This window comes from Aythya fuligula, chromosome 6, assembly GCF_009819795.1.
Source record: "Aythya fuligula isolate bAytFul2 chromosome 6, bAytFul2.pri, whole genome shotgun sequence".
Lineage (NCBI taxonomy): Eukaryota > Metazoa > Chordata > Aves > Anseriformes > Anatidae > Aythya > Aythya fuligula.
The window spans coordinates 37,796,073-37,823,706 of NC_045564.1; the positions used below are offsets into that span (position 1 = coordinate 37,796,073).

At 51.8% G+C, this 27,634-nt stretch overlaps 1 protein-coding gene across 4 annotated transcripts in view; it reads right to left on the reverse strand.

Annotated features, from left to right (window-relative positions):
• The window catches only part of CACNB4 (calcium voltage-gated channel auxiliary subunit beta 4), a 65,007-nt gene extending 37,903 nt beyond the window's left edge, over positions 1-27,104 (reverse strand). For 3 of the 4 annotated variants that reach the window (XM_032189740.1, XM_032189742.1, XM_032189744.1), the window contains exons 1-2: positions 27,081-27,104; positions 26,896-26,979 (exon numbers count right to left, since the gene is read on the reverse strand). In XM_032189740.1, coding sequence (XP_032045631.1) covers positions 26,896-26,979; positions 27,081-27,089 — 93 coding nt within the window. In that variant the 5' untranslated portion in view covers positions 27,090-27,104. Of the gene's footprint in view, positions 1-4,522; positions 4,618-26,895; positions 26,980-27,080 lie in introns of those variants that run through there. The other variant, XM_032189741.1, reaches the window with a different exon arrangement.
• Between the last annotated feature and the right edge of the window lie 530 nt (positions 27,105-27,634).

Sequence of the window (27,634 nt, forward strand, 5' to 3'; positions counted from 1 at the left end):
ACAACACTGCACTTAGCGCACACAAGATCTGAGTCAGGCAGAAAATCACTTTAAAAGTGAGCGCAAACATCAGCCGCTGTGACAATAGCTGGTGCTGTAGTGGCGCTAGGAAATTTTAGCAGGAAAAAATAAGCAAAACCACCCAAGCAAAGCCCCAGAGAGAAAACAAGCTGGCTTTCCAGTGGCTGCCAGGCAGCCCTTCACACACAAGGGAAGCGCTGGGAGGACGATGATTCATTAGAGGCGAGCTGTGAGGAGCTAATGGAAGCACATCTGGAACTGCCAAAAAAATGCAAATGCTCTGACTGTGTAAAAGCCAAATCTGCAGGAGAATTCAGCAGACTTCATGGACAGAGGATAATAATCTCATGGTAACAAAGCTACCTGACAATTCCCACCTGAGACAGACGTTGGTGTGTACGTGAAGCTAAAAGCCCTACACAAACAACCAGTAAGTGGGGAACTGGCAGCGCTCTGGCACACAACCCCGCAGTGACTAGGTCCTAACATTACTCAGCTTTTTTGGGTTAACCATTAGAAAACTTAACTATTCAGACGGACAAACAGAACAGCTATGCTCGAAGAGGAATGAGTGCCATCAGATGACATCTGGCACTGCAGACGCTGCTCTCACAGCTCACGAGGGCCTTACGAGACTGCCTGCCCCCTGCTCCACGCAAAGCAGGGCGGCTGCAGCAGCCTTCACCTCTCTTCTCTTACCTTCGGTGACAAGGAAAGAAAAAGGGAAGCTCAATGTCCCCCAGACAGCCTGCACGGCTGAATGCAGCACAGTGCCTGTGTGGTCTTACCCTGAAATTAATTGTACCTACAGCCCACGCAAGGCTCTGCGGGTGGGAAGGCTGCTCCATGCGCTGCCCCACTGCCACAGAACCCTGCTGGCGAAGCAAAATGCACTGCCCCAGGAGCAGCCTTCATCCCTGCCTGCTAAATCTGTCAGGGCACTTCAAATAACAGCCAGATCCAGGCAACTAACTTCCAGTCCTCAGCTGGTACCAGAAGGGACCCGTGGAAACCTCGTACCCCATCAAAAATCCCACAGCTCATCTGGCAGCCCGATGAAGCCTTCTGCTTGGTCTCAGCTGCGTGTTGTGCCAGCATTTCTGTAAAACAGATCTGGTGTCACAACACTCACCGCATTAACTGGCTCTGGGATGGAAAGAGACAGACTTTGCAGGCACGGAGAGCAGATTTCATAGGAGGGCACAAGTGAGTGCTTTTGACCACAGCCCGGGGCACACACGCTCTGTGGCCATGGCCCTGCTGCACCTCTCTGTTGGAGTGCCAGAGAGCAGAAATGCTGCACATACCGGTGTCTGCCCCTTTGGAAGAGTTTTGTGCTATAACCACCAAAGTTACGGGGTGAAAAACATTCCCACATACACATTTTCTTTCTTACGCTCAACCTACAACAGAAAAGACACACGGGGCAAGAAAAGGCTCCCTGCCCTCCCTCAGAGACCAGAGGCACCCGCAGGAACCCAACCAGTGCTGGAATACAGACTTCCCTAGCCAGGCTCGGGTTTCTATAACCACGTTTGTCTACATAAGCAGCACTCAGAAACATGATGCATGACAGGGAGGGACAAACACTGCAGGTAAAACGCACACACAGCACGGCACGCCTCTGAAGATCAGCACCAGGGTCAGCCTCACAGGCTCCCTGTAACCACCAGAGGACTTTGGTTGCCTGGAGTGCTCTTGTGGGTCAGGGCATGGATCCCACTGACAAGTGTTTATCTAACTCCCTGTGATAAGGAGTGGGAACTGGCAGGTACCTCTGAGTGGAGGGAGCACATCTCCCCGCTCACACAGCAGCAAGCAAGGAGTCCTGCTCCTCTGGTGCATGGAGAGCCCCCTCCAGCACCGGCAGCAGGAGGCGGGCTGCAGGTGCAGGGATAAAGAGCCGGAGGGAAGCCACAACAGGGCTGGAGGCAGGCCAAAAGGCTACAAGGAGTCAAGAAAATACTACGCAAGGTGCATGGGAGGCTGAGAAGCAGGAGACTAAGCTGGAGAAAAAGCAAATATGTAAAGGCAGGGAACAAAAGGAGCAGCAGAAGACAAAACCTGATGCTCTTTGCCACCCCAAGTGACAGCACAGTGGAGGACAAAGGTGGCCTGGATGGAAGTGCTGACGTGGCCGAGCTGGGACACCACGCCGTGCCCTGCCTCCACGTGCCAGCTTCTGCCCCGCAGCCGCTCCCTGCTCCCACCTTGTCCCTCTTAAGCTGGGCTGTGTCCTGCACACTTCTTCTGCCCAGCAATTCCTCCCGCTGGCCGGGCTGCAGCACCTGAGCTCTGTCCTTCCCCACCAGCAGAGCGAGGCTGTGTCTGTGGGCACGGGGCACCCAGGGGCAGCAGGTCCCGGCAGCCCTGACAGCCACCTCGGGCACATGAACCCCCAAAATCCCCCAGATTAGACAGAACAGGGCAACAAGCAAGGCAAAAACCCACTCAGAAGATGTTTCACGCTATAAAAGCCCGAACTTTGTGTTCATTACAAGGGTATTTGTGTCCGTGAGAGTTGTTTATGTCTCTCTGCACCTCCATCCCTCAGCGTGGCAGCTACTTTCTGCCTACAACCACTGGTGGTTTTTTTCAGCTGCAGCAGTGTAATTTTCCTCCCCCAAAAAGCCTCGCACTAGCTAGCTAGTGCATCATTTACTCGGCATTAATCATCACAGCTGGTACGACATTGTAGTACCCGTGCACACGCCCAACCCATTCCTTCTTTATACACGTAAACATGTATTTTTGCACACATTTTTTATATGCACACAAACACGCTGTAATAGCAACTTGGGTTAAAGAAAATCATCTATGCATCAATTCACTCTCAGAAAAATGACATCTTTCTTCCTGCCTTTAATAGGAAAACTTCACATGCACATTTCCAGAGTGCTCTCTCAGCAGTTACCCCGTGTATCCTCTCCCAGAAGAGCCTAGGGATACATTCAGTGCAAAACCCCAGCCTCTCCTATCTTTAAACACTGTGTAGCTCTCCAAAGCGAGCACGTTTACCCCATTGAAGTGCCACACGCTCATTGTTCACCTTTTCTTCCAAGGTAAACGAAGAATTGCTATGTAGGACTTCTTGTGGGTACAGCTTTGCTGTTGAAGAAGCTCACGATGGCTCAGCGAGGTCACTGTCATCCTGCTGGTCGCTGCCTGTACCCCCACGAGGTTAGCTCGAAGCAGAGCTGGAGCCAGCCAGCAGCACACATCTAATTCAGGGAAAACCTGCAGCGGTTAACCCTTGATCACCAGGTGCTCTTCCAGATGCTCCTTTCCCTGATTTATATTGGGAAGGAACAGGTTTGCTGCGATAAGCCCAACGCAGCAGCCCACCTCTCCGTGCTATGAGAGGAACCTCAGGAAGGGAAGGTGAGCAATTTGTGGGTTTGGACCATCTACAGCAGCACCCAACAGCTACAGCACAGCTGCAGCTCCTACCCCAGCTCCACGCTCGTTCCTGGTCCTTCCAGGTCCGTGGTCAAAACTGATCTTCTGAGCCCAGCAGGCTGCCACAGCTGGACATACCCTGGGACTTCCTTCAGAAAAAATGCCACATGCCAAATAACACAGCTGGGCTGAAAAAGGCAGCGTCAGTGTGCCAGCTTGTATTTCGTGCTAGGAACACCAGCTTGCTCTCTGCTAGTTTCTTACATCAGGCCCCCCTATAGGAAGCTGCTGTAGGTGTTTTGTAAGGGCAGCTGCCTGCTCGAGGAAGATGTGAGCTGCACCAGAGTGACTCATCTCGGTACGGTTTATTTTGTGCTAGAAGTATTTCAAGTGGCACAAGTACCCGATCACACCTCCCGGTGCCTCAGGGAGCACAAAAGCAGCGTGCACGCTCGTCCTGCCCCGGGTTCCTTGGCACAGCACACCTGGGCCGTGCCTCCCAACCCCTAGCACCCAGAGCAGCACCGAGCCCTCCTCAAACCCTCGCAGATATTTTCTCCTAACCGCAGGGTTAGGTCCTCAACCCTCGGTTTGCTTTTCGCTGTATTAATCCCATTATGTCTGCCCTCCCTCTGGCTGGAAAGGAACCCCCCGGTGCCCCATCGGGCTACCTGCTTGCCAGAATATGGTCTCAGCGGGCGAGCTGGGCTGGCTCAGAGCCCCAAGCAACACCGAGGTACTTATGGCATTTAAGGCAAGCGGAGGGCAGCACGAAGCAAGCAAGCACACGGGGAATTTTACCTGCTGTGCGCCTCAGCCTCGGGGTTTAGGCTCTGCGGGAGCCCTGCGCTGTTTTGAGGCTCCGCGCTGCCTTTTTACTCCTTAAACAGGCGGCGAGGCGCTCGGCCAGCCCCTGACCCCTCAGATTGAGCATCGCAGAGCACTGACAGGGCTACGAGCGGCCCAGCCACCCCATCGGACCCCCAAAAACCCGGGCCCAGAGCCAGCCGCTACCACACACACCGCGCCTCAGGGCCCTCAGGGCCCGGCCGTTACGCAACGCCTCAGCCCCCGACCCCCAAGCCACCGCCGCGGCACCCACCGCCTCCGAGTCCTCGAAGCCGTGCAGGTACAAGTTGTCGTACATGGGGCCCCGAGGGCGCCGGGGGCGCGGAGCGCTGCGGCCGGGAGCGGGCGGTGCGGGGCCGGGCTGCCCTCAGGGCGCTGCGGACGCCGCCTCCCGCCGCCCACCGCCGGCACCCCCCCCCCCCTCCTCCTCCGCCGGCCTCCCGCTCCCCGCGCCGCCTCGCCGCTATTGGCTGAGCCGCGCCGCCGCCGCGCCGCTATTGGCTACGACGCGCGGCTGCCGCGCCGCTATTGGCTACGACGCGCCGCCGCCGCGGAGCAACGGCCGCCGCTCGGCGCCTCAGCGATGCCCGCCCAAGCCCAGCGGGCCCCACAGGGCAGCAGCGGCGGCCGCTGTGGTGAGGGAGGCTGAGGGAGGGCGGCTGCTCGCTGAGGGGTTCATCTCCACGTCCTGGTTTAACATTGCCCCTCCGCCTTGTGAATTTTCTCCCGAGGTGATGCAGCACACAAACAAGCCCCAACCGCAATGATTAATAATAATAATAATAAATAAGCCCTTCACTCGCGCACCCCCTGACCTGCCGCCTCAGCACACCTCCCTCCGTCCCCAGGCTGGCAGACAGCACCGAGGGACAGCCCTGTGTGAGGCAAAACAAGACAACAAATCCAGGGAAATGATTTACAACTCGCTTCCTGTTGCTAATTAAGCTAATTAGCTCAGATTTCATCTTCAGCACAATCTGATCGAACATCTCCGCGTTGATACACACTCGCTGTCTGCCCCATTTGTTCCATCTCCCGCTCCTCCCAAAGGCTTCACTCAGCGCTGCGAAGTTACCACTGATCGCTTGGGAGGTGGCCAACAGGCATCTGAGGCAAAGCCAGAGGCATTCCCCTCCCCATCTTCACAATCTCTTATCAACTTCTTCAAAAATTCCCCCAAATTACGATTTCCAAGTTCCCCCAAATTACTATTTCCAATTTTTGCTTCCCCTGTGCATTCTGTGCTTCTGTCCATACAAGCTCCTGGCTTGCCAAAACCCTTTGTGTCTGCATGAATGTTTACCTCACCTGAAGTGCCTGTCAGGGTTGAGCCCTCAGGCTATGGGATCTTCCAAGGAACAGCAACACCCCCAGCCCGTGAAGGAGCTCATTGCCAGCGTTACCCGACAGACAAAACACGAGGTGGTCACTGACGAATGTCTGATGGCTTTCCAGTGGTCTGTCTCAAACAAGGGAGCACTTTTTGTCAGGAGACAAAACCCACCCCATACGACTAACATTACCTGGCTCCTTTTCCCAGCCATCACCACCAGACACCAACCCGGCCCTCATCCCACTCGCGTTATCCTCCCAGGGCCGGAGAGCACGGCCGGCATGGCTGGGGCACTTCCCACATCTTGACCAAGGCTGTTCAGCTTTCAGTCCCTGAAATTGCCTCTAAAATTCCCTTTGAACTCCCCTAGAGGAGTTAATGGATGAATGTTTAGGGCCTACATTGAGCAGCATTTCGCTCCTCCCCAGCCTGAAGATCCCTGATGTTACAAGCTTAAGGAAATAAATACATCGGTGGTAGGTGGCTATTAAAATTTAAAAGGGGAAGGAATTCCTAAGTGCAACATCAAAATCATTTGTCAGCGCAAAATAAAAGAAGGACATGGGATCACGGGAAGAAAAAAAAAATTGCATCTGAGCTTCGCATAAATTTGTAATGAAATAACTTAACTCAGAAGTCAGGGGAAGAGCTGTTTGATTTCCAGCACTTGCATTGCACGCTGTCCTTTTAAGATACAGAGGTTATTTAAAATATATATTTAATGACTTGACTTGAGAGGCTCCTAAAAGACGCTATAAAAAACACACAGCTCATTAAATAGGGATTGTACTGGAAAGATGTAAACACAAGGGATGCCCGCACGGCCCGCTTCTAGCATTTACCTTGGGTGCCTCCAGCATGGCGTGAGGGCCTCCCCGGCCCCCAAAAGAGGGGCTCCAAATCCCCCCGAGGAGCCTGGAGCTGCACCCAGCTCTCATCACCCACTGGGCACAGTGCCTGGACACGGGGACAGCCGAGCGGGGACAGTCCCAAAAGCTGGGAGAAGGTTGGAAATGGGAAGCGAGCAAGGGTTGCAGAAGGGGAGGGTGTAAGGCTAAGGAAAATAATTTGAAATAATTTATTTCAGTGACAAGCCATCACTAATACTCTGTAATATGTACTGCAGGTATCTATGCATGACTGCTGGAGCACAGGGCATTAGCTCAATAAATCACGTTATGGTTTTACAGCGAGTGATGCCATGTCCCACAAAGTCAGATCTCACCGGTTCCAACTCAGCGCAGGCAAAATGGAAGGGGAACAGAGGAAAAAACAGTTATAAGTTCAATCTTTTCTAGGTGAGCTTCCCCAGAAACAGGTCAAACAAACAAGCAAAAAATCCACCACAATAATAGGTGAGGGTCACACATTAGCTGAAAATTGAGAGATGAAAATCATGCCTGGCCTCCTTCTGGAAGAGCATACAGATGCTCTGGTATTATGAGGCATGGGAATTTCACTGCCTCAGGCCAAAGAGCAAGGCTCTGCTACCTGTCATCCTCAGTCTGCACTTGGCTAGCACCAAGGCAACCAGCATCCAAGAACCCATCACTCTGCGTGTCTGCGTGCTGGTGGCTGTGAGAGACCCGATGGAAACATGTCGTGGATGGGTAAATGAGCTGAATTAAGTCTTTCGAAGGTCTAATCCTTTAAAAATACTTTAAATGGCGTCAGCTGATGCATTATCCATTTTGCATCATTCAATTTGCTTATGACACTAATCTTCAAAGAGTGGTAAATAGGTATTTCAAGCAGCCTGGCCTCTACTGTTAAAGGGATTTAATCGCGGTGCAGTGCAATCTCTACGAGCGTGTGGGTTATTCCTCTCCGAGCACTGCTGTCCTCTGGTGCTCTCAGCAGGACTGCTGTGAATTAGGTTTCCTGTGGATTTGCTGCAATACCGCATGCAGGGAGCGTACCTCAGCCTTTGATCTCAGGCCACAGCTCCACGTGTTCCCAGGAGCACAGGGGATCATGAAAAAGATGCGAACAAAAGACCCAAAATCATCCAGTTTCTACGGGACCTACCCAAGGTGCCTGCCTGCCCCACTGTGAGGAGCGCAACGAGCCCGTATGGCGTAGCAAGGAAGGCATCCTTTGGAATCACCAATCAATGCTAATTAAGCTGTTGTGGCATTTTGAAGCAGCGTTAACACCGAGGTCAATGCTCTGTTGCACCCCGCTAGGGGATGGAGAGGCGGGGACTGAAGTTGGAATACCCCGAGCATCCCACAGACCTCCAAAATCTGTGGCTCCCTCCAAACCCGCTGATCACACCAGAGTTTATCCCCATTCTGTTTTTGGATTGGAACCAACCCTTCTGGGAGTACAAAGGGAAAAAAATAAAAAAGATAAATCCTCTTCGAGGCATGCATCCCTGTATTCCTGCCCATCAATTATTTAGTCGTGTCGGAGCTATCCAAATGTGGGAATACTCCTCTTCCCAGAACATGAATTTTGTACAGAGCCACGGGAAATTGTGTTTAAAGCCCAACCTAATGATTACACAATCAAATGACAGCACTCGTGTGGTTCGTTTAGGAGATGGAGCAACGAACTATTTGCATAAACACACTGAAGGGCCATTTGAGCGAACGCACGGTGACTGGATTGCCAAGTCAAGTAAATACCTCAGCACCGCAGTGCGCAAAGCCAGCATGTAAGTCAGCAACTTCTGCCTTTTCCCTGCTTTATCAGACTTTGCTCCCACCTGGGGTTTTGCTGTGACTGATGGACCGCAGGCGGCAGGACCCCGAGCACCCTGTGCTGCGGAGAGGGCTCGGATCGACACGAATATTCACCCCGAGGCAAGGAAGCCCAAATATTGCCTCAGCGAAGATGGATGGAAGTTCCTTGCAGCCTCTTCCTCGTCCAACAGAAAGGTGACGATCCTGGGCTCACAACATCACTTAGGACTAATGAGATGGCATCCCTGCAGAGGTGAGGGCACGTTAACAAGAGGCATTAGCGCTTGCATTAACAGCACATTTGGGTACGAACCCTCTCCTTCTAGCACGCAGCAACTGCAGCATTTATCAGCACGCTTGACCCAGAACATAGCACTGGTTCTGGTCTTTCCTCACTTGCATTTCGGGACCTGTTGAAAAACACTGCGCCCCCCCACGTGACGCTGCTCCTGCTGAAATCAGCAGAAGAGCCCGAGCCTGTATTTCATTAGCATCACGGAAAAGGGCTGTCAGCATTCTCCAGCCATCCACCTAGGGCAGAACTCGCTTCCATCACTTGGAGGGAGTCCAGTTGCTCACTCTTCTAAGTTATCTGGCACAGCCCACTTGCTTGCCCTTCTCCCTCTAAAGCAATTTATTTCTCTGCCTCTCTCCCTCTTCCCTCTGTTTTATAATACGGATTAGGTAAGCAGCTGGTTTTAGCAACACCAGCTCCTGCCTCGGGGTGGAGGAACGAATGAGCTAACCTCCTGAGATCCCCACTAACCCTGTTTTCTAACATCTCGGGAGCCATGAGAACTGGCTGACATCTGTGGTATTTGCCTGTCCCAGAAGTTATTAGCCGGGCAAGTCTTTAGACTTCAAAAGGGAGAAGCCTCGTGGTGTTTGGGAGATGTCTTGGCACGGAGGGTTCTGTGCATTTAGAGGCTGAATTCAAAGGGAGAACTGGATGCTATGCTTTAATTCTCTGAATTTCAAGTAATAAATTAGTCTGGTAGGGTCTAATTTGGCAGTTCTTCTGGAGGAAGTGAGGTGCCACCTATTCTAAAACACATTTATCTGCCACTGTTACATAAAGGCTGCTATAATTAAAGAGAGTGTGAAGACTTCATTGTCACTTGCGCCCGATTTAAAGCACCTACGAGGAGAGGTAACTGGGCTATGTTTGCAGGTACCCTCTATATTTAACTCGTTGTGAGATTTCTCTTTCCTGCGGGCTCTATGGAGATTTGCAAAAAGCTGAGCTGTGGGAAACTCGGAACCATAGCTACAGCCTTGCGGAGCGGTTTTGATAAAGACGAGTAGATCATCTCCACCTCCCGAGGCAGATATGAATGTGCTCAGGTTTTCATAACTCCAGCCAGCCCTGCTCTAATTATGCCTTCTGCTGGTGCGCGGCGTTGAGCACGGCAAATCTGAAATGACCTGCAGGACGTAGCCCACGGCCACGGCACCGCGTTAACCTGGGTGAACCTTTCAAAGCCTGGGAGCTTGCAATGAAGGACCTGTAGAGCAGACCCGGTGATAGCCACGGACCCACACGCAGCCATCGCCCTCCAGCACAACTCCAGCCACCGATCAGACATCCAAAATGTGGTCACATCACAAAAAGACAGCTTATTTTGGGGGCTGGAGTTGGGTCATGGCTCTTGGCTGGAAGGAGGATATGGGGCTCTGTTTTCAGAGCAGACAGGCATTTTATCTCCCATGCCAGAAAACATTTTGTCCAGAGGATTAAGCGCGTGTTTTATTTCTTATTTTAAGCTGCTCTTCTCTTCTGATGACCGTTCATCAACCTCCTTAACTGCCCTGAGTGCTGATGCCGAGCGTTGCTGTATGCTTCAGACTGCAACTGATACAATTATGGGAAGCTATCAATAAAAGCCAATCGCTAACTTTATGGGAAGCCACTGCTACCTCATCTAAATTCTGGAATTTAATAAATTTAATAAATTCTAGAAGCAGCAGTGAACCTACAGCTTCTGTTCGATGACACAAACTGATCTGCACTTTGCTGCTCCTCCCTGGGGCTTTACAGGGATGGCTTGATTAGCCCATCATGTTTTTTTTTTTTTTTTTTTTTTTTTTGCTTATTTATTTATTTTCTTATGCTTTATAAGCCAATTACTATAGACTGCAACGCAGCACTTGAATTCCATGGCAAGGGCCTATGGGAAGCTTCAGCTCGTTTCAGCAGATTTCCGTGCCACCCATCCAAGCGGAGAACCGCATCCAGAAACAGCCGAGCAATGACGGAGCTGCCGCTTAGCCAGCTCGAGGCCCTTCAGTATTTAGGCAGGGCACTTGAGAACTGAGTGGGGGGGGAAAAAAAGAAGGAAAAAAAAAAGATTCAAGAATTTTACTGCCTATTTAAGTAAGAGACTTTACAGGGAAGAACTTCTCTGAGAGACCTTTTCTCACCTGCCAGAGACCGTCCGTTTAGGATGTTCTCACCACCCAGGAGTACACCGTAAAATTTGCGTATAAAGTCCTGAAAATAAAGGCTGCTTATCATCGTTATGGGGCTCTCCTGGAAGATGTAAGGTCTTCTCTTAATTCCTTCAGCATCTCAGCGTACTCCACACGCCAGCAGCGCTGTGTGAGCCCCTTTACAAATCCGAGGCAGTCAGAATGGCTAAAAATACCTCCTGCCTTTCCCTTACAGAAGAGAACAATCATCATTATAAAATCCTTGCAGCACAGCCCATCTCCCTCTTACGGGTACGAAAAGCCCTGTGTGTAAAGGGGGCCGGTGCACGAGGAGTTATTAAAATAAGATGGAGCAGAATCTGATCCTCTGCTTTTGGGAAAGATGTTTGAACCGATCTGCAAACCTTTACAATTCCCAGTCTGAAGCAACGCATCAGTGCACGTGCTGCCAGTGCCAGCCTGTGATAGCTGGGGGTACTTCAGAAGCTCAAGCCATTTCTGATGCTCTGAGCATTTAGACAAATATCAGTATTTTTTCCCTTTCAGGCAGTTGTTAGATATCTATTTTCCCTCATCTCTCAAATCCTACAGTGACACGCAAAAGAAGAACAGAATGGTTGGTTTATTCCAGCCTCCAACAAGATCCTTACAGAGGCTACTTTAAAAATAAATAAAAAGAAAATCCCTAAATAGACTGCTGGGGGGAAAGTTGTGTGCTAGATCTGTCGATGAGGCAGGAAACAAAAAAGCAGGAATGAATGGAGCAGCAGCAATATTTAGGGTCTCGTATTTGCTACAGTCCAAAAAAAAAAAAGAGAATGAAGCACGTGCAAGGAAGTCACTTGGGAGTGAGGGTGGAAAAATTCAGCTCAGACAGCTAGGCTTGACAGAGATACAAGCAGAAAACAGAATATTGTAATGGGAGCTGCCCAGAATAATAAATAATGGCAGTTCTGCCATCTCTGCCCATAATCACTGCGAGCGATACAGATAAAGCAGCAGATCAGAACCATGTGTTCCCGGAGCTTAATTCAATATCCAGAAGAGGGAGCACGGAATTAAATGGCTACAAAAGTCAAAACTGATAAGAGGAAATATTTATCCAAAGAAATCCAGAGCATTAAAATAAATGATGGAGCCAGAAGCTTGTAGCACTTCGCCCTAACCAGGAAAGGATCCGGCGTTTATTTGAACCCTGCAGCCGCTGCAGCTCAGCAAAATGAGAAGAGATGGCACAAACCCTGCTGTCGGCCGGGATCCCTCGGCAGGGCCAGGCTTAGGGAGAGACCCAGCACTGCGGGCAGCTGGTTCTCTCCCTGGTTGCTCACTGACTTTATTCTCCCGGAATACTTGCCACGTGCTTCTGGAGGAGACTCAGAGTCAGGCTCCTCCAAACTGGGAGCTGCTGATCCCGCAGCACTCCGACAGCGCAGCCTTTGGGCCCCACGCCTGCCAGCACGGCTTCCAGACCTGCTGCAGGGAGGAGAAACTGCTTCTGCTCCAGGTCAGAGCAGAAGTTATGACTTGAACCCTCATCACTGCTACTAAACCTTATCCTGCAGTGACACATCACACGTCTTAGGAGGGAATATTGCTGCCACCTCTTGGTTCAGCAGGATAATAAGAGCAGAGGAAGATTACTGACTGCTGCTCTGCACATGGGGCACCCGAGCAGCTTCCCTTCATCTCCCCCACACCCCTGGAAACCTCTGGTTTTAGGATGGCTTTCAAAAACGAGCTGGTACCAGGACAATCTGATGTTACTTCTGTTGACCTTGACTGTCAAGTCTTAGGCCAAAGAATTTCACCTGTGCCCCCCAGCCCCGCACCAAGATCTGCAGTTTTGTGTTGGAAAGAATTACACTGGGCTGACAGGAGTTGCTGCCAGGAAGGCACCTGGTTTTCACTCGAAAACATCAGGAAAAAGGTGAGCTCGCTGCTGAGGCTGCCATCCAGCCGCTGCTCTGGGGAGGAGCTGCCGGTGGTTGTGTTAAAGCACCCCGAGCAAAGCCTATGAAGGTAGTTTAAAAAAAAAAAAAGTTAAAAACAGTTTATAATATAACAGTTTATATATAGGCAGATATTGCAGCAGCACAACCAGCAGCAGCCCCAGGGCTGGGAAGGGCCCCTGCAGCAGCTGACAGCACTACGCAGCGTCGAAAGCTGGGGCACTGTGCACACCATCAGTCCAGCAGCCTTACAGGCTCAGCCGTGGACAAATAAAAATAAAAGGCTATTTATTAAACATGCTTAGTGTTTCTCACAGTGGCAGGAAACAAGCATGAAGGATTAAATAGCTCCTTTTGTCAGCGGGCTCGCTCCTTCCCACACACGTACGCTCCGCTCTCCCCAGTGGGTCTGAAAGCCCCGAATTCTGCATGCAGCTGATTCAGTTTTATTCATCTCGTGAAGAACCCACCTAAAACTGAGTATCTAGCTCAAGAGGTGAAGCCTGATGGGCCTGATACATTCATAAGAACGTTTCCTTAAAATGCCAAATGTCTTTTTTTTATGCAGATCATAGAGCAGACATTTGGATGCCTTCATCTTACCCGAGCAATGATGCAGGAGTAGTGAAAATATTCTGTCTACCTGCAGCTCATTTCCCTCTTCCCCCGAGCATTACCAGCCAGTAGCTCCCAAAGTTCCCCACCTTGCCACCATCCATGATACAGACCAAAACGCCGATTTTCAGAAATGGAGAAGCTGTTTCCAGAAAAAGCTTTTGTTGTATGAAGGGTTGTAGGCACGGTTTGCCAACCACAACCAGCAAACAGCCTGAAAGTACCCTCAGACGCCAGCCTCACCTTCCCAGGGAACTCACCCTGCAGCCAGCCTGCTCGTTAGCCCCTTAGTGCAATTAATGCCCCCAGCTCCCCACGAGGAGCCCTCTGGCCTCCCCCTGTGCCCCAAAAGCCATGATCACCTTTACAGGGCGAGGAAGCCGTTTGGCTGTGCTGGCAGTGCTGTGACACCTCGTGCTTTGCTTAACGCTTCAGTCTCTGGAGGAAGGACAACACCAAAAAAACACATAAAATCAGCTTTAATTCCAAATTCCTGGCCAACACAGCTGGGGGGAACCACCCACAAAACTCAGAGCTGCAGAGCCCCTTGAAACAAGCATCGCTACGTGCACTGCCATCAAGTGACACCAAAGCAGCCCTTCTGGTATGAGCGCAGCCAGCTTTCTCTTCCTATAGCGTGCACCAGTTAACAAGGGACACAAACCTGGTTTTCTGCTGCTACGTGGCCTTCCACTGCTATTCTGAATGTGGGTTACCATGGCAATCGGCAGAACCCGGCACGGATTTGTTTCGTCAGACTTGCTGCACAATTCGGGGCACCCAGCTAAATACTAGCCTACTATTTCCTCCAGACACACTGGGAAGGGGAGCTTCCATGAAGCTCATGGTTTCACGAACAAACCCTCACAAAATGTGACAGATTAAAGCAATTGCCATTATTTAGAACCGAGTTTAATTCCACAAGCACGTAGGAGTGTTTACTGGGGTTTTCAGGACTCCAAACAACTCCAGCTTTGGAGAATCTTCAGCATTGCCTCCGTGCTCCCCATGCCTGGGGAGGAAGCAGGGAATCACGTACCTGCACTCGCTGCCCGGGGCCTTGAGAGCAACCAGTGCGGGACCCACAGAGGTCCCACAACCCTGTCCCATACCTGGGAGATGCTGTAAATGCCCCAAAAATGCAGACAGCTGGAAAGCACAGAGCAACAGGGCTCGCAAATGCCCAGGCAAAAGCTGGCTGCAGCACCCAAAGCTTTGGGCGCAGCACAGCAAGGGATGGGGCTGCTGCCTGCTGGCAAGTTACCCCTCCAGGACTGTTTTGTGGTTTAATATCAGGGTTCTCACAATTTCACATTGCCAGAACAGCAGGAGCAGGCTAATTTGCATTAGCAAATCTGGGTTTCTTTGCCTTTTTTTTTTTTTTTTTTTGATAATTGAAAAGCCAGGAGCTTATACTTTAAAAAAAAAAAGATCCGGTTTAAGTTTACATAACTCCAGCTCTCAGCAATGCCACCGGTTTAGTGGTAAATTACACATGTATTTGCGGCCTGATAGCATGGGATTTTCTTCTTCTGGAAGCGTGAGCTGTAATCCCAACCCCCTGTGCTCGGGACAAACCTTCCTTGTGCCGCTGTGTGAGCGCAGCACAGCGCAGGGCACCCAGCCGGCCACAGCTCTCCCCTTGGCCTCGGCGGGGTGCTGAGGCTGGTCCTCTCCAGCTCCTTCCACACAAAGTACTTTGAATCCTGCCCAGAACTTCTGAACCATCTACATCCACATTTTGTAGCTTGACAGGATGGGAAATATTTAATTTAGGATGTTAGCAAATGCTTTGTAATTTTTTTATTTGTCTTGTGCATTGCACAGCTGTAAATTCAAAGCAAGAGCCAGGGCTTGTGCCCTCAGCTCCAGAGACCAGAAAGCAAATTCCAGGATCTTGAGATTGCTAAAGAGCAGCTTGAGCTAATTCCTGTCTCCTGAGCTAACCCGGGCATCCGATCACACATCCAGCACCACAAATTGCACCCCAAAACAAACCAGCAGGAGCAGCTCTCTGGAATTGAACTGTCTCGAGCTGGTGATGCTCGACTCTGAGCCAAGCCCTTTGCTGAGGACTTGAAAGCTGTGAAGATGGCCTTAAATTTCCTGAAAGGACACAGGCTCCAGGGCTCCGGCTGTGTGCTCGGTGAGGAGGGGATCGCAGCAAGCCGCAGTGCCAGCCCCATCGTGTGGCCTTGGCCAGAACTGCACGATTTTAGCACACCCAGCAGTCATCCAGCTTGGTCCTGCAGGTTCATCCTGCCTGGAAGGCTAAGGAAGAGATTTGGGAACAGATCCCCAAGGACTACACCCCAGTAACAGGCGCTGTCCTGAAGGTGGGTGCTGGGAGGCAGCACCCCTCTGAGCCAGGCGTCTCATCCCGGGGAAGGGATGCTAAGTGCTAAACCTGCCTGAGAAGAAAGCACGGGTTGAACCTGCTGAGGAGAGCAAGGGGATCCAGATCCAACACCACAAACTTCGGAAAAACCAAACGGGATTAAGGCTGGAAGTTATTCGCAGCTGGGTCAGCACACCTTCAGCACCGCGAGGAATTGTGAGGCATTGGAACAGGCTGCCCAGGGAGGTGGTGGAGTCACCATCCCTGGAAGTCTTTAAAAGACGTTTAGATGTAGAGCTTAGGGATATGGTTTAGTGGGGACTGTTAGCTGTGAGGTTGGACTCGATGATCTTGAGGTCTCTTCCGACCTAGAAATTCTGTGAATCTGTGAATTGCAGACACAGACGATGCCGGCTGAGGAACAAGAGTGGGAAAAGCTGGCCACAGTGCTCCAAGCTGCTGCTTTCCACACCCAAAACCAAGAAAATGAACAAAAACCGGGAACTGCTGGAGGTGAGGAGTGCCCTGGAGCACACTGGAGCCTGAGACCCAAAAGCTAAAGCAGCAAGTTGAGGCAGAGCAGGTGAGAAGCCATGAAAGCGCCAGCACAATGAAATCCGTAGAGAATTAGGCTATCAGGAAGTGGAAAAATAGAAATTGGCCAGCCTGTGGCTGGTGGGCTTAAGAGCAATTCACACGTATATTAAGAACAGAACATTAAATATGTTGTAAAAGGCTTCGGGTGTAGCTTCTGCAACTCTAGGAGTGATAGTGATGACACGGAGGTGAAAGGAGTGCTAACGCAGAGCAGACACGGCTATGAACAAGAGCTGTTCGCTCGTATTTAGAGGTAAATAATGTGACATTCACATCTAGCAGTTCCAAATGCCTTTTCCTCTATGAATAAGAATGAAATAAAAGTAACAACAACTTAATTTTGGGGTTGTCATACACAATCTTCACCCAGGCGTACTACTAAAATTGGCTGAGGAGCTCTCCGAATTGTTAAAAATTGACGGCTTATTTTTAAGTAAGCCTTGAAACGCTGAGGAACTTCCAAAGGACGAGGAGTGAGGCAGCAGCGTGTAAATACTGAACCTGTGCTGTGCTGCTGGCACCCCTTAGCACACTGCTGGGCAGCACGGTACGTTGGCCATCCTCGTGGAGCCCTCCCAGGCCGAGCTGCAAGCTCCGGCACTACCAACAGCCTACAGATCACCAGAAGGCTTCACGAGACCAGACTACACAAACCCGAGTTTTTCTAACCTCATTGCTTAGGAAATCTGAACCAGCAACTGCATCATTCCCCAGCCAGTTGGATTTCATTTCCCCGTTGCACACCAAATTGCTTCAGGGGCCGTTCCCACAGGCGGTTTTTCCTTCGTTTATCACAGTGTAGACGTGCAGGGGCAGCAAACTTCAGTTTTAGTGCCAATGGCAGGCAGGGGACACAGACTCTGCGTTACTGGCACAGGCAGTCCTGCCCGTTTCGCCATGGAAGAAGCTCAGTGATTTCAGCAGGAGCAGGACAGAGCAAAAGAGATTTGGCCCCAGGTATTCAATCGCTGGTTGCTTAGGTGCAGCAAAGGAAAAGAAATACTGTGCTTAAAAAAATAAAGCAGAAAAGGAAAAATAAATCCTCAAGAAATTATACATGAGGCCTGCTCTGCCCCTCTGTATATAGGGTCACTCCTGATACACAGTAAAACACACCGTGTCCCTCTCCAGCACCCTGAAACCCCTTTTCCTCATCTGTCCAAACGAGAAGCTGCCCTCCTCGCCAGCTGAAGCCCCCACAGCCGCAGCCTTGTGCCGCCGCGCTCCCCGGCTTGCCCACGCTGCTGCGCCCACACCTTCACTGCCACGAAAATCACACTTCTCCCAGCTCGCTCCTTCTCTAAGGCGCCACATCCCCATAGCAGGCTGATTTCAGCCCCAGAGCTGTTTCATCTCCTCGTTTTCCGTGAATCCTTCACCTCTCGGGTCCTCCTCTGTGCACTGTTGCTCCCTTCCAGAAGCACCCCGTGGCCGTGGTGCTCGCAGCCTGTCTCACAGCAGGACCAGCCTTCTTTCCTTTCTTCATCACCTTCTTATTGCTGTGCTCAAAGAAAGATTTCTCTCTGCCCTCCACCCAGGGTGAAGGCTACAGCCCTGAGGACTCTGATGGCTGTAGCTTGCAGGGAGATAACCCAAGAGGCAGCTGCATCCCCACGAGCATGCCTTTATCCACACATACCCTTACTACAGCTGCCAAGGGATCTCTCCAGAGAGCTCCGAAGCACGAGATGCGAGCTCTCACGTGGGAGTGCTCTGGGAGGAGGAGTAAATTTAGGAGCCCCTCTTCAGAGCAGGGTCCTCGAAGCACAGGTCTGTCGTGAGGAAAATAAAGAAACATCCGGAGCTGCGCGTTCAGCAGGAGTTTACAGCTGATCTAAAAATAAAGGTGGGGCAAAAGGGAGACATTTGAGTCAATGTATGTACTGTAGAAATTTAGGGCATGATTCATTAGCCAAAAAAATCCGAACACCCTCTGCAGCTATTTTCAAGGAGGTACATGCATAATTTATGTGGAACACGAGTGGGCTGCGATTTCCCCCACACTGCTTCTGCATAAATTACACCGGCTTGTAATTCATCACACTTCTGTTTTCCTGCATGTAAGCGGTAACCTCTCATTTCACCAGCACGGAAAGCAGAGGCATCTGCCAGGAGGACGGTGAGGCACTCGCAGGTGAAACCGCTGCGGGTTTGACACGTGTGCGTGGTCCCAGGCAAGTGGGAAAGGGACAGCTCACGGCGTGGGGACCCTTCACTGCTGTTTCGTTGCTGATTCCCAGAGTTAACGAAGTGCAGAAGTCTCTCTAAGCCGCTCTCAGAGAGGACCCGAAGCACAAGATTGCACAAGGTTTAAAACACCAGGAGATTTGTCACGGAGGGATGTCAGCTGCTCAGTCACTTGTTAATGGTCTAAATCAGAAAAACCCCGAAGTGCATCAAATGAAGAAATAAAACCCCTCGGCTTCTAGCAAGGATGAAACCTGCCTGAACCCGAAACGCAGAACAACAGCTCTGTTAGGAGCAACCACACAATTCACGGAGCAGAGCACAAAACCTTGCAGAAGCCTTGTGATGCGAGCAGCAAGAGGGCCTGGATGGAGGGAGCGGTGCTCCACGGGCAGCAGCCGGCCCCGTTGTGCAGGGAACGCCTCCACGAGCAAAGACAGGAAAAGCAGAAAATGCAAAAAATGTGGTGGTTGGGTAAGAAATTCTAATACGGAATAGGGAGCTTGCACAGAGATGCCCACCAGGGACAGCAGCACCCTGCTGTACCTCCATGTCTGACAAGAGAGGACCCGGCCTTAGGAATGAAGTGGCAGAGGGATGGGTATGGATGGAGGAGGCACACGGCACAGCAGGGACACACCACGTCCATGCCACTCTTCACACTCCTCTTGGGGAGACAATCAGCCTACAAAGTACTTCCTTCAGCACCTGTCATGAGAGGCAAGTTCATTAAAACATCCCCAGGAAGGCAGGCCTGGAAATGCAGTCAAACACACGGGTGTGCTCTGCCTGGCACTGCTGACATCATTTTACCTTTTTAAACGCACTTTCCTGCTCTGAAAATCGTGTTTGACAGCAAAAGCTGCCTGCCTCCTGCCTCCTGATTACTGCTAAGAATAAAGCACCCGCACCCAAGGGTCCTCTCCTGTACCACAACTTGAGGTCAGCTCGCCATTAACACTGCCAATTCTTGCTCTGGCTGAAAAAAATGGAAGAAAAAAAATAAAGAAAAGTGCGAAACCAGAAATGAACCACCAAGAGCTGCCTGTATCTTCCATCTCCTGCATCTCACAGGGGCAGTCCCCTGCCACACAGCCTCCTGTAAGCAGGCAGCACACCCTGAGCCTCCAACGAGGAGGAGTAAAGCTGGAGAAGACAGTAATTATGCAACGTTTCCCATTCTGAAAAGTCTCCACTAACGTTTTTTGTTCGTATGCTCCTTGTTCTGCAAACCAGCTTGGGACATGTTCTGCCCCTGCTTCTCAATCTCTCTTTTCTCCTCTCCTTTTTTCCTCTCCCACCTTTTTTAATTTAACTTTTCCTCATCCCTTCACATCACTCCACGACTTTGATGGTGGCACCCCATGGCCTGGGCAGCCCTCATCAACCAGGGAGCAGTCAGTTTTAAGAGAGAAATGCAGGATACGACACACACAGACACAGAGAGAACAACATTTCTAGAAAGAAAACAACAACAAAATATCCCGGAAGGTCCACAGTGAAATTTAAAGCAGTTCATTACATCGGGATTTGCTGGATTGGGCAGCCCCAGCCCCAGCAAGCCGCAGAGGATGCGGGATGATCGGCCGGCGGGCAGGTTAACGCGCCTCGGGACATTAACCCCACCTGGCCATTAAACCTAAGAAGTGGCTTTTGTGCTGAGGTTTTCTTTTTTATTCTTAATAGTTTCAAAAAGGATAAAAGAGGGGGAAAAAAGAACGGCAGCTGATGAAGCTTCTCCTAACGAGGTGGCTGGCCATGGAGCTGAGGTGGATGGAGGCGGTGGTGGTGCGTTCTCCTCGAAGCACCAGGCCGCCGTGTAACAAGCACGGGGCTGGAGCCCCATGCAATCATCTCGGCTTCCTCCACATTCAGCACAGACAATCGCAGCGCGATTGCATTCGACACGAGCTCCCGGTGTCCATAGAAACTGCCTGACAGCACCCGCAGCCCTCCCGAAAGCCGCTCTCCTTCCCCACGCGGCGCTGCGAGCCCCGGCCCTGGCTGCTGTGTGAGCTGCTGCCCCGTGGAGGACACGGCGGGGGAACAACCCCAGGGCACAGAGGCCGTGGCCAGGACACCGAAGGCCAGGGGAAGGCTCAGGGCTCCTGGGGTGCTGCATCTCTGAGCCCCCGTGGAGGATTTTCACCTGGTTGCCCACCCAGCAGCACGCAGCGGGTGCTGCCCTCGTGTCCCGAGCGGTTCTGCACCTCCTGTGTCACCAAGACACCACCGTGGGATAAGGGGAAGGCATTCACAGGTCACGCCAGGAGGATATGAGGAGGCAAACACCCACCCCATGCACAGAGACGGGCAGCTCCCAGCCACGGGGAATTTTGGACGGGGAAGAGCCAAACCCTAAGTTTTTTTATCCGTACCTACGCTGCCTCTGCTATTAATATCTGACTTCTCTCGTGTGACTTTAGGCTATTTTAAAAATGAAACCTTGTTCCCATGGAGACAGTAAGCCGGCCAGCACATCTGCTGGAGAAGAGGGGATACAATTTTTAAGTGAGATTTTAAAGGTTTGGGCTTCCAGGAAGCTGTGTCAGCAGCTCCACCAAGCACCCAGAAGGGACGCTGTTGGTGTAAGGAGCTGTCCCCTACACCATCTCCCTCCCCTACACCATCTCCGATGCTCTCATTCTTCAACCCACCCTCCCCACCACGTGCCTTGCTTCTCATTACAGAGCTGCTCGTTAGCTGAGCGTAACGAACCTGCCTCGACAGCTCCTAGGTGGCCCTGCACAAACCCAAACCCCACAGCCCGGGGATCTCCTCGTTTATTTATCAGCACCACGCAGTCACGATGGTGGCTTGCTTGCAAACAACGACAGAAATCCTTTTCCTTTTCCAGCAGAAGACTTAATGGGAGCATAATTTGAGATTCAATTAGCGCATTAAGAAGCATTCAATTAAGCCTCCCGGTGACACAGAGACAGATGAGGAACCGAAACTCACGGGCAGCCTGCTGGCTTCCTCGCGGTGATAGAAGGACTACAGAGGGAAGCCACATTTCCTATTCTCCACTTCCCAAGAGGAAAAGCCACGGAAGTTTCCCTCTCCTGCCACTTCAGACTGGTGAAGCTCGCCCCGCAGCCACCCCTAACCCAAAAAAACAACCAAGGCAGGATTTTGGGAGGCAGGGATCAAGGCAGCCCCGTGCCAAAGGCCAGCACTCATACGTGGGACAGCCAAACCTCCCGCTGTGCCCAACACAGAGACCAAGAAAGGAGGATGCTCCGAGGGACACTCCAAGTCCGCAGGAGAGGTTAAACCAAAGTCAGCAGGGATTTATCAGGGTTTGAGTTAAAAGTTGCACTAGCTAAGCACAGGGATTTGAGAACAAAGGCGAGTTAAAACAATGCCGCCCTGCCACGAAGACGAGCCTCGCGTTCTGTGGAGATGGGGATGAATCTTTTATTCACCTGTCAAACGCTTTAACAGCTTCTAAATGCTGTATAGAAAAAAAAAAATAATGATCCAGCCCTGTGTCGAAGACATAATCAGATTCCATGACAGTAAGTTATATTTTAGAAATTAATGACTCATCGTAGAATTGAGCTCATCCTGGTAAATCACGGAGATTCTGATCTGCTCCTTGCAGATCTGTGTTTTATCGATCTAAGCAGCATTGGGGTGTGAGAAATGCCTGGTTTGTTGCACATCTAGACTGGGCTGGACACTCAGCGTCACCCACCTACCACTATCAGGAATCGGTGTTACAGAAGACCAAGGTCTCAAGGTCATCCACTGATGGCTCGCTACATCCTCAGGAAAATGGCTTTAAAACAAGAATTGAAAGGAAAAAAAGTTTACGAGAAGATCACTGCATCTGCCTAGGTACATCGCTCATCGGCAAGGACCAAAATGAATTCCTCTTACCCAGAAGCAGGGATGAGATTGCTCTCAGTTTGGCAGCAGATCCCAGCACAGGCACCCTCCCACCCAGGATCACCACTTTACAGCACAGTCAGCAAATACCATCAACTGAAAAGCTCCAAATTGCACTTCTGGCCATGCAATGCTCTTGCAAAGTGCTGGTGCACAGCACTCTGCTGGCATTTTCCTGGGCAGATGACTGAACTCGCGTGCTTCCCAGCTGAGAAGACACCTGGGATGGCAACTGGGTGCTTGGTTACGTGTCGTGTGTGCTGAGGGAAAGGCCCTCAGATGTTATCAACAACACAAAGGGCTCAGATGCCCTCAGGACTTCCCAAATCTGATACACAAAAACTACTTTGTCTTGTCTGAACAAAGAGACGACTGAACGTGGATGCCAGCATCCAGCTAGAGCACACCGCCTGGTCCCGCAGGGAGAACACCACAATCGCGTGTCCAGAGGCAGAGGAAAAAATAACCTGGAAACAAAGCAGCAAAACCCTTCTGAGAGAGATTCACTCTTTTTTCAACCATTAAAAACATTGCCGTGGCTTAGGAGATGGTCAAATAGCAGAAGATTTTCCTGTTTCCTTTTCCTGTCAGTATTACAGATGAAAAAGCAGCAAGCACAAGCACTACCAGGGATGCAACGCGGGGTTTAACTATCCTAAAAGAAAACCAACTTTAGCTTCTACTATATTTAAAAAATAATCAGCAAAAAAAAAAAAAAATCAGAAATAAAATTATGTCTAAATATGGCTTTACGTAGCTGGATGTGCTTGGAGCGGACAAGTACACTCCACCTGAAGTCTCTGGCAAGAGGTGAAGAGAATTTCCACTGACTGCTCTCTAGTCCAGTTACACAGACAGAGCTGTTTGCTGTGCTTCTCCTCCCCAAATTGTACCAGCACACACACAGGCTGCAGTGACTCCTGGCACACGCAGCTGGCAAGGAGGAGGTGCAGTCTCTGCCCCGCCAGGACCCCCTGCAGCAAGGGAGCAGCCCCTGGGGCACTTCACTTGACGAGATTTTGGGCAACTTCTGTTGTTGTTCGCAGGTCACCCAACTTCTCCCAATGGAATTACTTGGAAGAAAGCACAGGCAGCGAGAACGCTGCTACCAGAAGTCAAAGGAGAAAAAATACTCGCAGTACAAGTCACCTCATGTCAACACAGGAGGTGGAAACAAAATCCTTGGGGAACAACAAACAAGCCAACAATGAATTATTATTACAGCCTTGGCAAAATCATCAGCGCGTGTTTTCAGCTGGCCTACTTCTTCTCCTATGCCACCAGGCTGATAATTGACTTCTGTCCCTTCAGGGACTTGTTAAATAGACTCGAGCAGCACCCGCCACGTAAGAAGAACAATTTTGTACCCCCGGCCTTCGCTCAAGCTCGGCGTTAACAGCTTCAGCACCAGGCCTGCTCGCAGCCTCGGCAGCACCCAGGCAGCAGCACCCAAAACCTGCAGCATTTTGGGGGTGCTGGAGCTGCTCGGCTGCCCTGGAGCGGGCTGGATGGGGCTGAGCAGTGAGCAGCCCTCCTGCAGCAGCCAGAGGTGCCCGCAGCACACCGAGAGCAGCACCGTGAGCTCTGTCCTGCTGTACCACCACCAAACTGTGCTGCAGACAGCGGATCAGGAGAGGAATGCTTCCAGTTACCAAACTGGAGAACAGCTCCAGCCCGTTCACAAATCAGTGCTGTAATTGATGGTTGTTACTGGCATTAAGCTAAACATTCATCCCCACGGACCTTAAAGCAATTTAGCTTGGAACTGTCCCCAGGTGAGCAGGAGGAGCACGGCTGCTGCCTTCCAGCAGGAACCTGCATGAGTTTCAGCCCCAGCGAGCACCTCGTGCTGCTGGTGGAGCAAAGCACAGAGGAGCAGGTCGCCCACCTTCTAACACGGGACCTAAACCAGCCCCACGCCGAAGGAAAGGCAACGTGTTACCGCTTTGCACAACTCGCTGCCCTCCCAAAGCAGCCTGAAGGTCGCACGAGGCTACGAGTGACCTTACCCTCGGAGAAATTACCCTCTGACTGCCAGCCCTGCCTACCTGTCCCCACTCGTACATCGCTCGGTGCCTGTCCTGCAGCGCAGCGCTTCTCCAGCAAGAGGCAATTACGGGCACTGTCAGCTTTCCACACGCACGGTACGTTTGTAGCTCTGCTGTTGCTGACACACAGGAGACTCACAGTGACTGCCCGTGCTTATCACTGCCCGGTCCTGACAAAAACACAAACTCAGAAGCTTGTCCAAACATTATTCTGGCACTAAGCTGGACTGACCAATGAATTTAAACCAAAAGTTACATGTGACGTAATGAAAAGTCGAGTAAAGAGCTCAAGGCTGGGGGACCTGTGCATCCCCTTACACAAAAAGGAGGAAAAGAATAAAATATCCACTGGTATTGTGAAAACTACTCCACACCTCACAACACATAGGAGATCCAAAACAGATTTAACCTCCTCCGAGACACTTCTTGCAAATCTTACTACCAGAATTTATCTTTCTTTTAATCATACTTACACCTCCAACATTACTTGAAGGCCATTCCTGTTACCAGGACTTGCTTTCCACTTCTCAAAGAAAAAAAGCTACCCCTGAAGTGCTCGTTCCAGCACTCAGGGAGCACAGGCACACCGCAGCGTGTACAGGAGTGGCGAGGAGCAGGATTTCCACGTGGTGAGGAACATCACACTGAACGCACAGGAAGAACTAACGCGACCCTTTCCTAAGCACTGCTTTGATGCAGCTCCTCTACTCACGCTCCCTCAGCGAGGGGAAGGTGGGAGGCAACCCAAGAGTTATTTCTGTTGCTCAGCTCACACAATCCAAGTGAAACCTTCCCACTGATCTCATGCAGGGAGCTAACGCGCTTGCCTGCTCAGAAGGTCTCCGGGTACAGAATGACCGTGGATCTCCTGCCGTCCAAAAGCACTGAAGTCTGAAAAGTCATCTCGGAGAGTGGCTAAAATAAACTCATCTACCTGGCTTTTCGGAAAGGACCGACGTTCAGGAACGCAGCTGCCCTCATTCTCCCTCAGACGTGTGTTCTCACCGCCTGCAACACGTGCTTACAAACGGTGCCTGTGGCTACAGCAGCGTGGAGAGCACAGCAAATATCATGTGCACAGCATCCACGGGAGGATCTGAAGGTCTGAACCCAAACCTTGGAAGCCACAGGACATAGTAGAGGACAGGCAAATAATCCTGGCACACTGCAACTTCCATCCCAATTCATCCAATTGTAGGGCTGCAAGAATTGCAAAATGTTATTTATTACACTGCCACATCAAAACGAGGAGCATTAGATATTTGGTAGTGCCCCTCAGAAGCACTATGACCTGCGTAGCACGCACTGCTACCCCACCAAGGGGGATTTCAAAAGTAAATCCAAGTTTCCACATCTTCCCCAAAGGACACCAAACACTGAATCCCACAGCACCTCCAGAGCACAACGAGTCCTAAGCCATGAAAACCAAAAAAAGACCAAAAAAAAGACCAAAAAAAAGTGCAAAGCAGAAGAAACATTCAGCATGTTTGGAGCACAGCTGAGCCATTTGATGCCACCTCATTCACCCGTCACACCCAGCAGCTTTCCCCAGGCACTGCTGTGAGTGCTGCCAGCTGCAGGCTGTCGGTGCCAGGCATTGCAGGCTGGCTCCCTCGGACACCCCGTGCTCAGGAATGACCCCGATTCCCCTCGGGGTGTCTCAGTCCCAAGCCCTGCGTGAGCACCACACCCGTGAGGCACTGGAGGAGGCATTTCCAACAGCCTGAAAATTCTCCGGGACACCTCCAGCCACGTGTGTCACCTGCTGGGCTACCACGACGTGCTCACCCACCTGGTGGTGCCCTTCCATTTCCTTGGCGCTGTCGGATTTCTACTTCATTTGGCCGGGATCCCTGCAGCTCCTCCTGCCCTGCTGGAAGCGAGGAAGGGCTGCGCTCCATCCTTCACCCATGGGGCAGCCCCACACCTCGTGTGTCTCCACAGATGCTTCCAAGCTCGACAAGCCTCCCTCGGCTTGCCAAGGGCCCTCACCCGCTCTCCTTCGGCTCCTTTACATTTCTACGAGCAGCACTGAGAAATTTGGGGGGTTGTGAAGCCACACGCCAAGGAACCTTTCACCTCTTCCACTTCCCGAGCTGATTAATGGTTTTACTCTGACCAACAGCACTCGGGACAGAAAGCGAGGCTTCGCCGGCTGCGGCTGCTAGCCACTGTTTTATCCAGGGAACTAGTTATTAGCAGGAGGCTTCGTCTAAATTGCTGTGACGCCGGGGGAAGCAGGGCTGGGTATAATTAGCAGCGAGCAGCCCGGAGCCCCTCAACTCCTCACGGCAAGGAAGGCCAAAAAATGGGCTCCTGCTCCCTCAGGAATGGGGGTTTCTTGTCAGCACCGCCACACACAGCTCCCCAAAACCACCCCGCGACCACCTCAGGGGGTGGAAATAACGATAACCCCGCACAGGAGGAGCACACAGCGAGCGCTCACACAACTTCACCAACTCCAAGCGAGCCCCGGGGGGCCGAGGGGGAGCCCCCCAGAGCCCCTTGAAGCCCCTCGGAGCCCCCCGGAGCCCCCTCAGCCGCTCACCTGCCTCAGGATGAAGCTGGTGGACGTGGTGCTGCCGTCGGAGCGCTTCAGGCGGCTGCGGCGGGTGGCCGTGCCCCTCGTCACCTGCGCCGGGGAAGGCGAAGACATCAGGGTCGTGCCCGCCTCAGCCCTGCCCGACCCGACCCGACCCAAAAACAACCCAAACCCGGCCCTGCAGCACCCACCGCGGCCATGGCAGCGAGCGAGAGATCGGCGGCGGCTCCCGCGCCTCAGCAGCGCCCGGCAGCGAGGGCGGCAGCGAGGGGACGGGCGGGAGGCGGCGCTGGGAGGCGGGAAGGGGATGGGGACGGCACCGGGGCCCCGCCGCCATCTCGGAGCCGCCGCGCCCCTTCCACGCCTCACAGGGGCGACCCCAACCCCGTTTGGGGGTCCCCGGGTGCCGCCTCAGCAAGCAGGGGACGCGGCCGTGTGGTGGCCTGGGTGGAGTTACAGGGCGGGAGAGGCGTTGCTGTGGGGCTCTCCTCAGCCTGGGGCTGTGTGGGGCTGAGGAGAGTTCCCCCACCTCTCCTGGGGTTGGCTGTGGGGCACTGTGTCCATACTAAGCTGGGTAGCTCAGAGCTGACAGATTTATTACACACCAAAATCATTCATGATGAACAGAAGTGATCACGAACTGCCAGAAATCACCAGCTTTTGGTACAGCGGTGCAGAAACCAGAGCTGCCTCACAGGCTGGCTCCGCTGTGCCCCATCCCTACCCCATCCCTGGCAGAGCACAG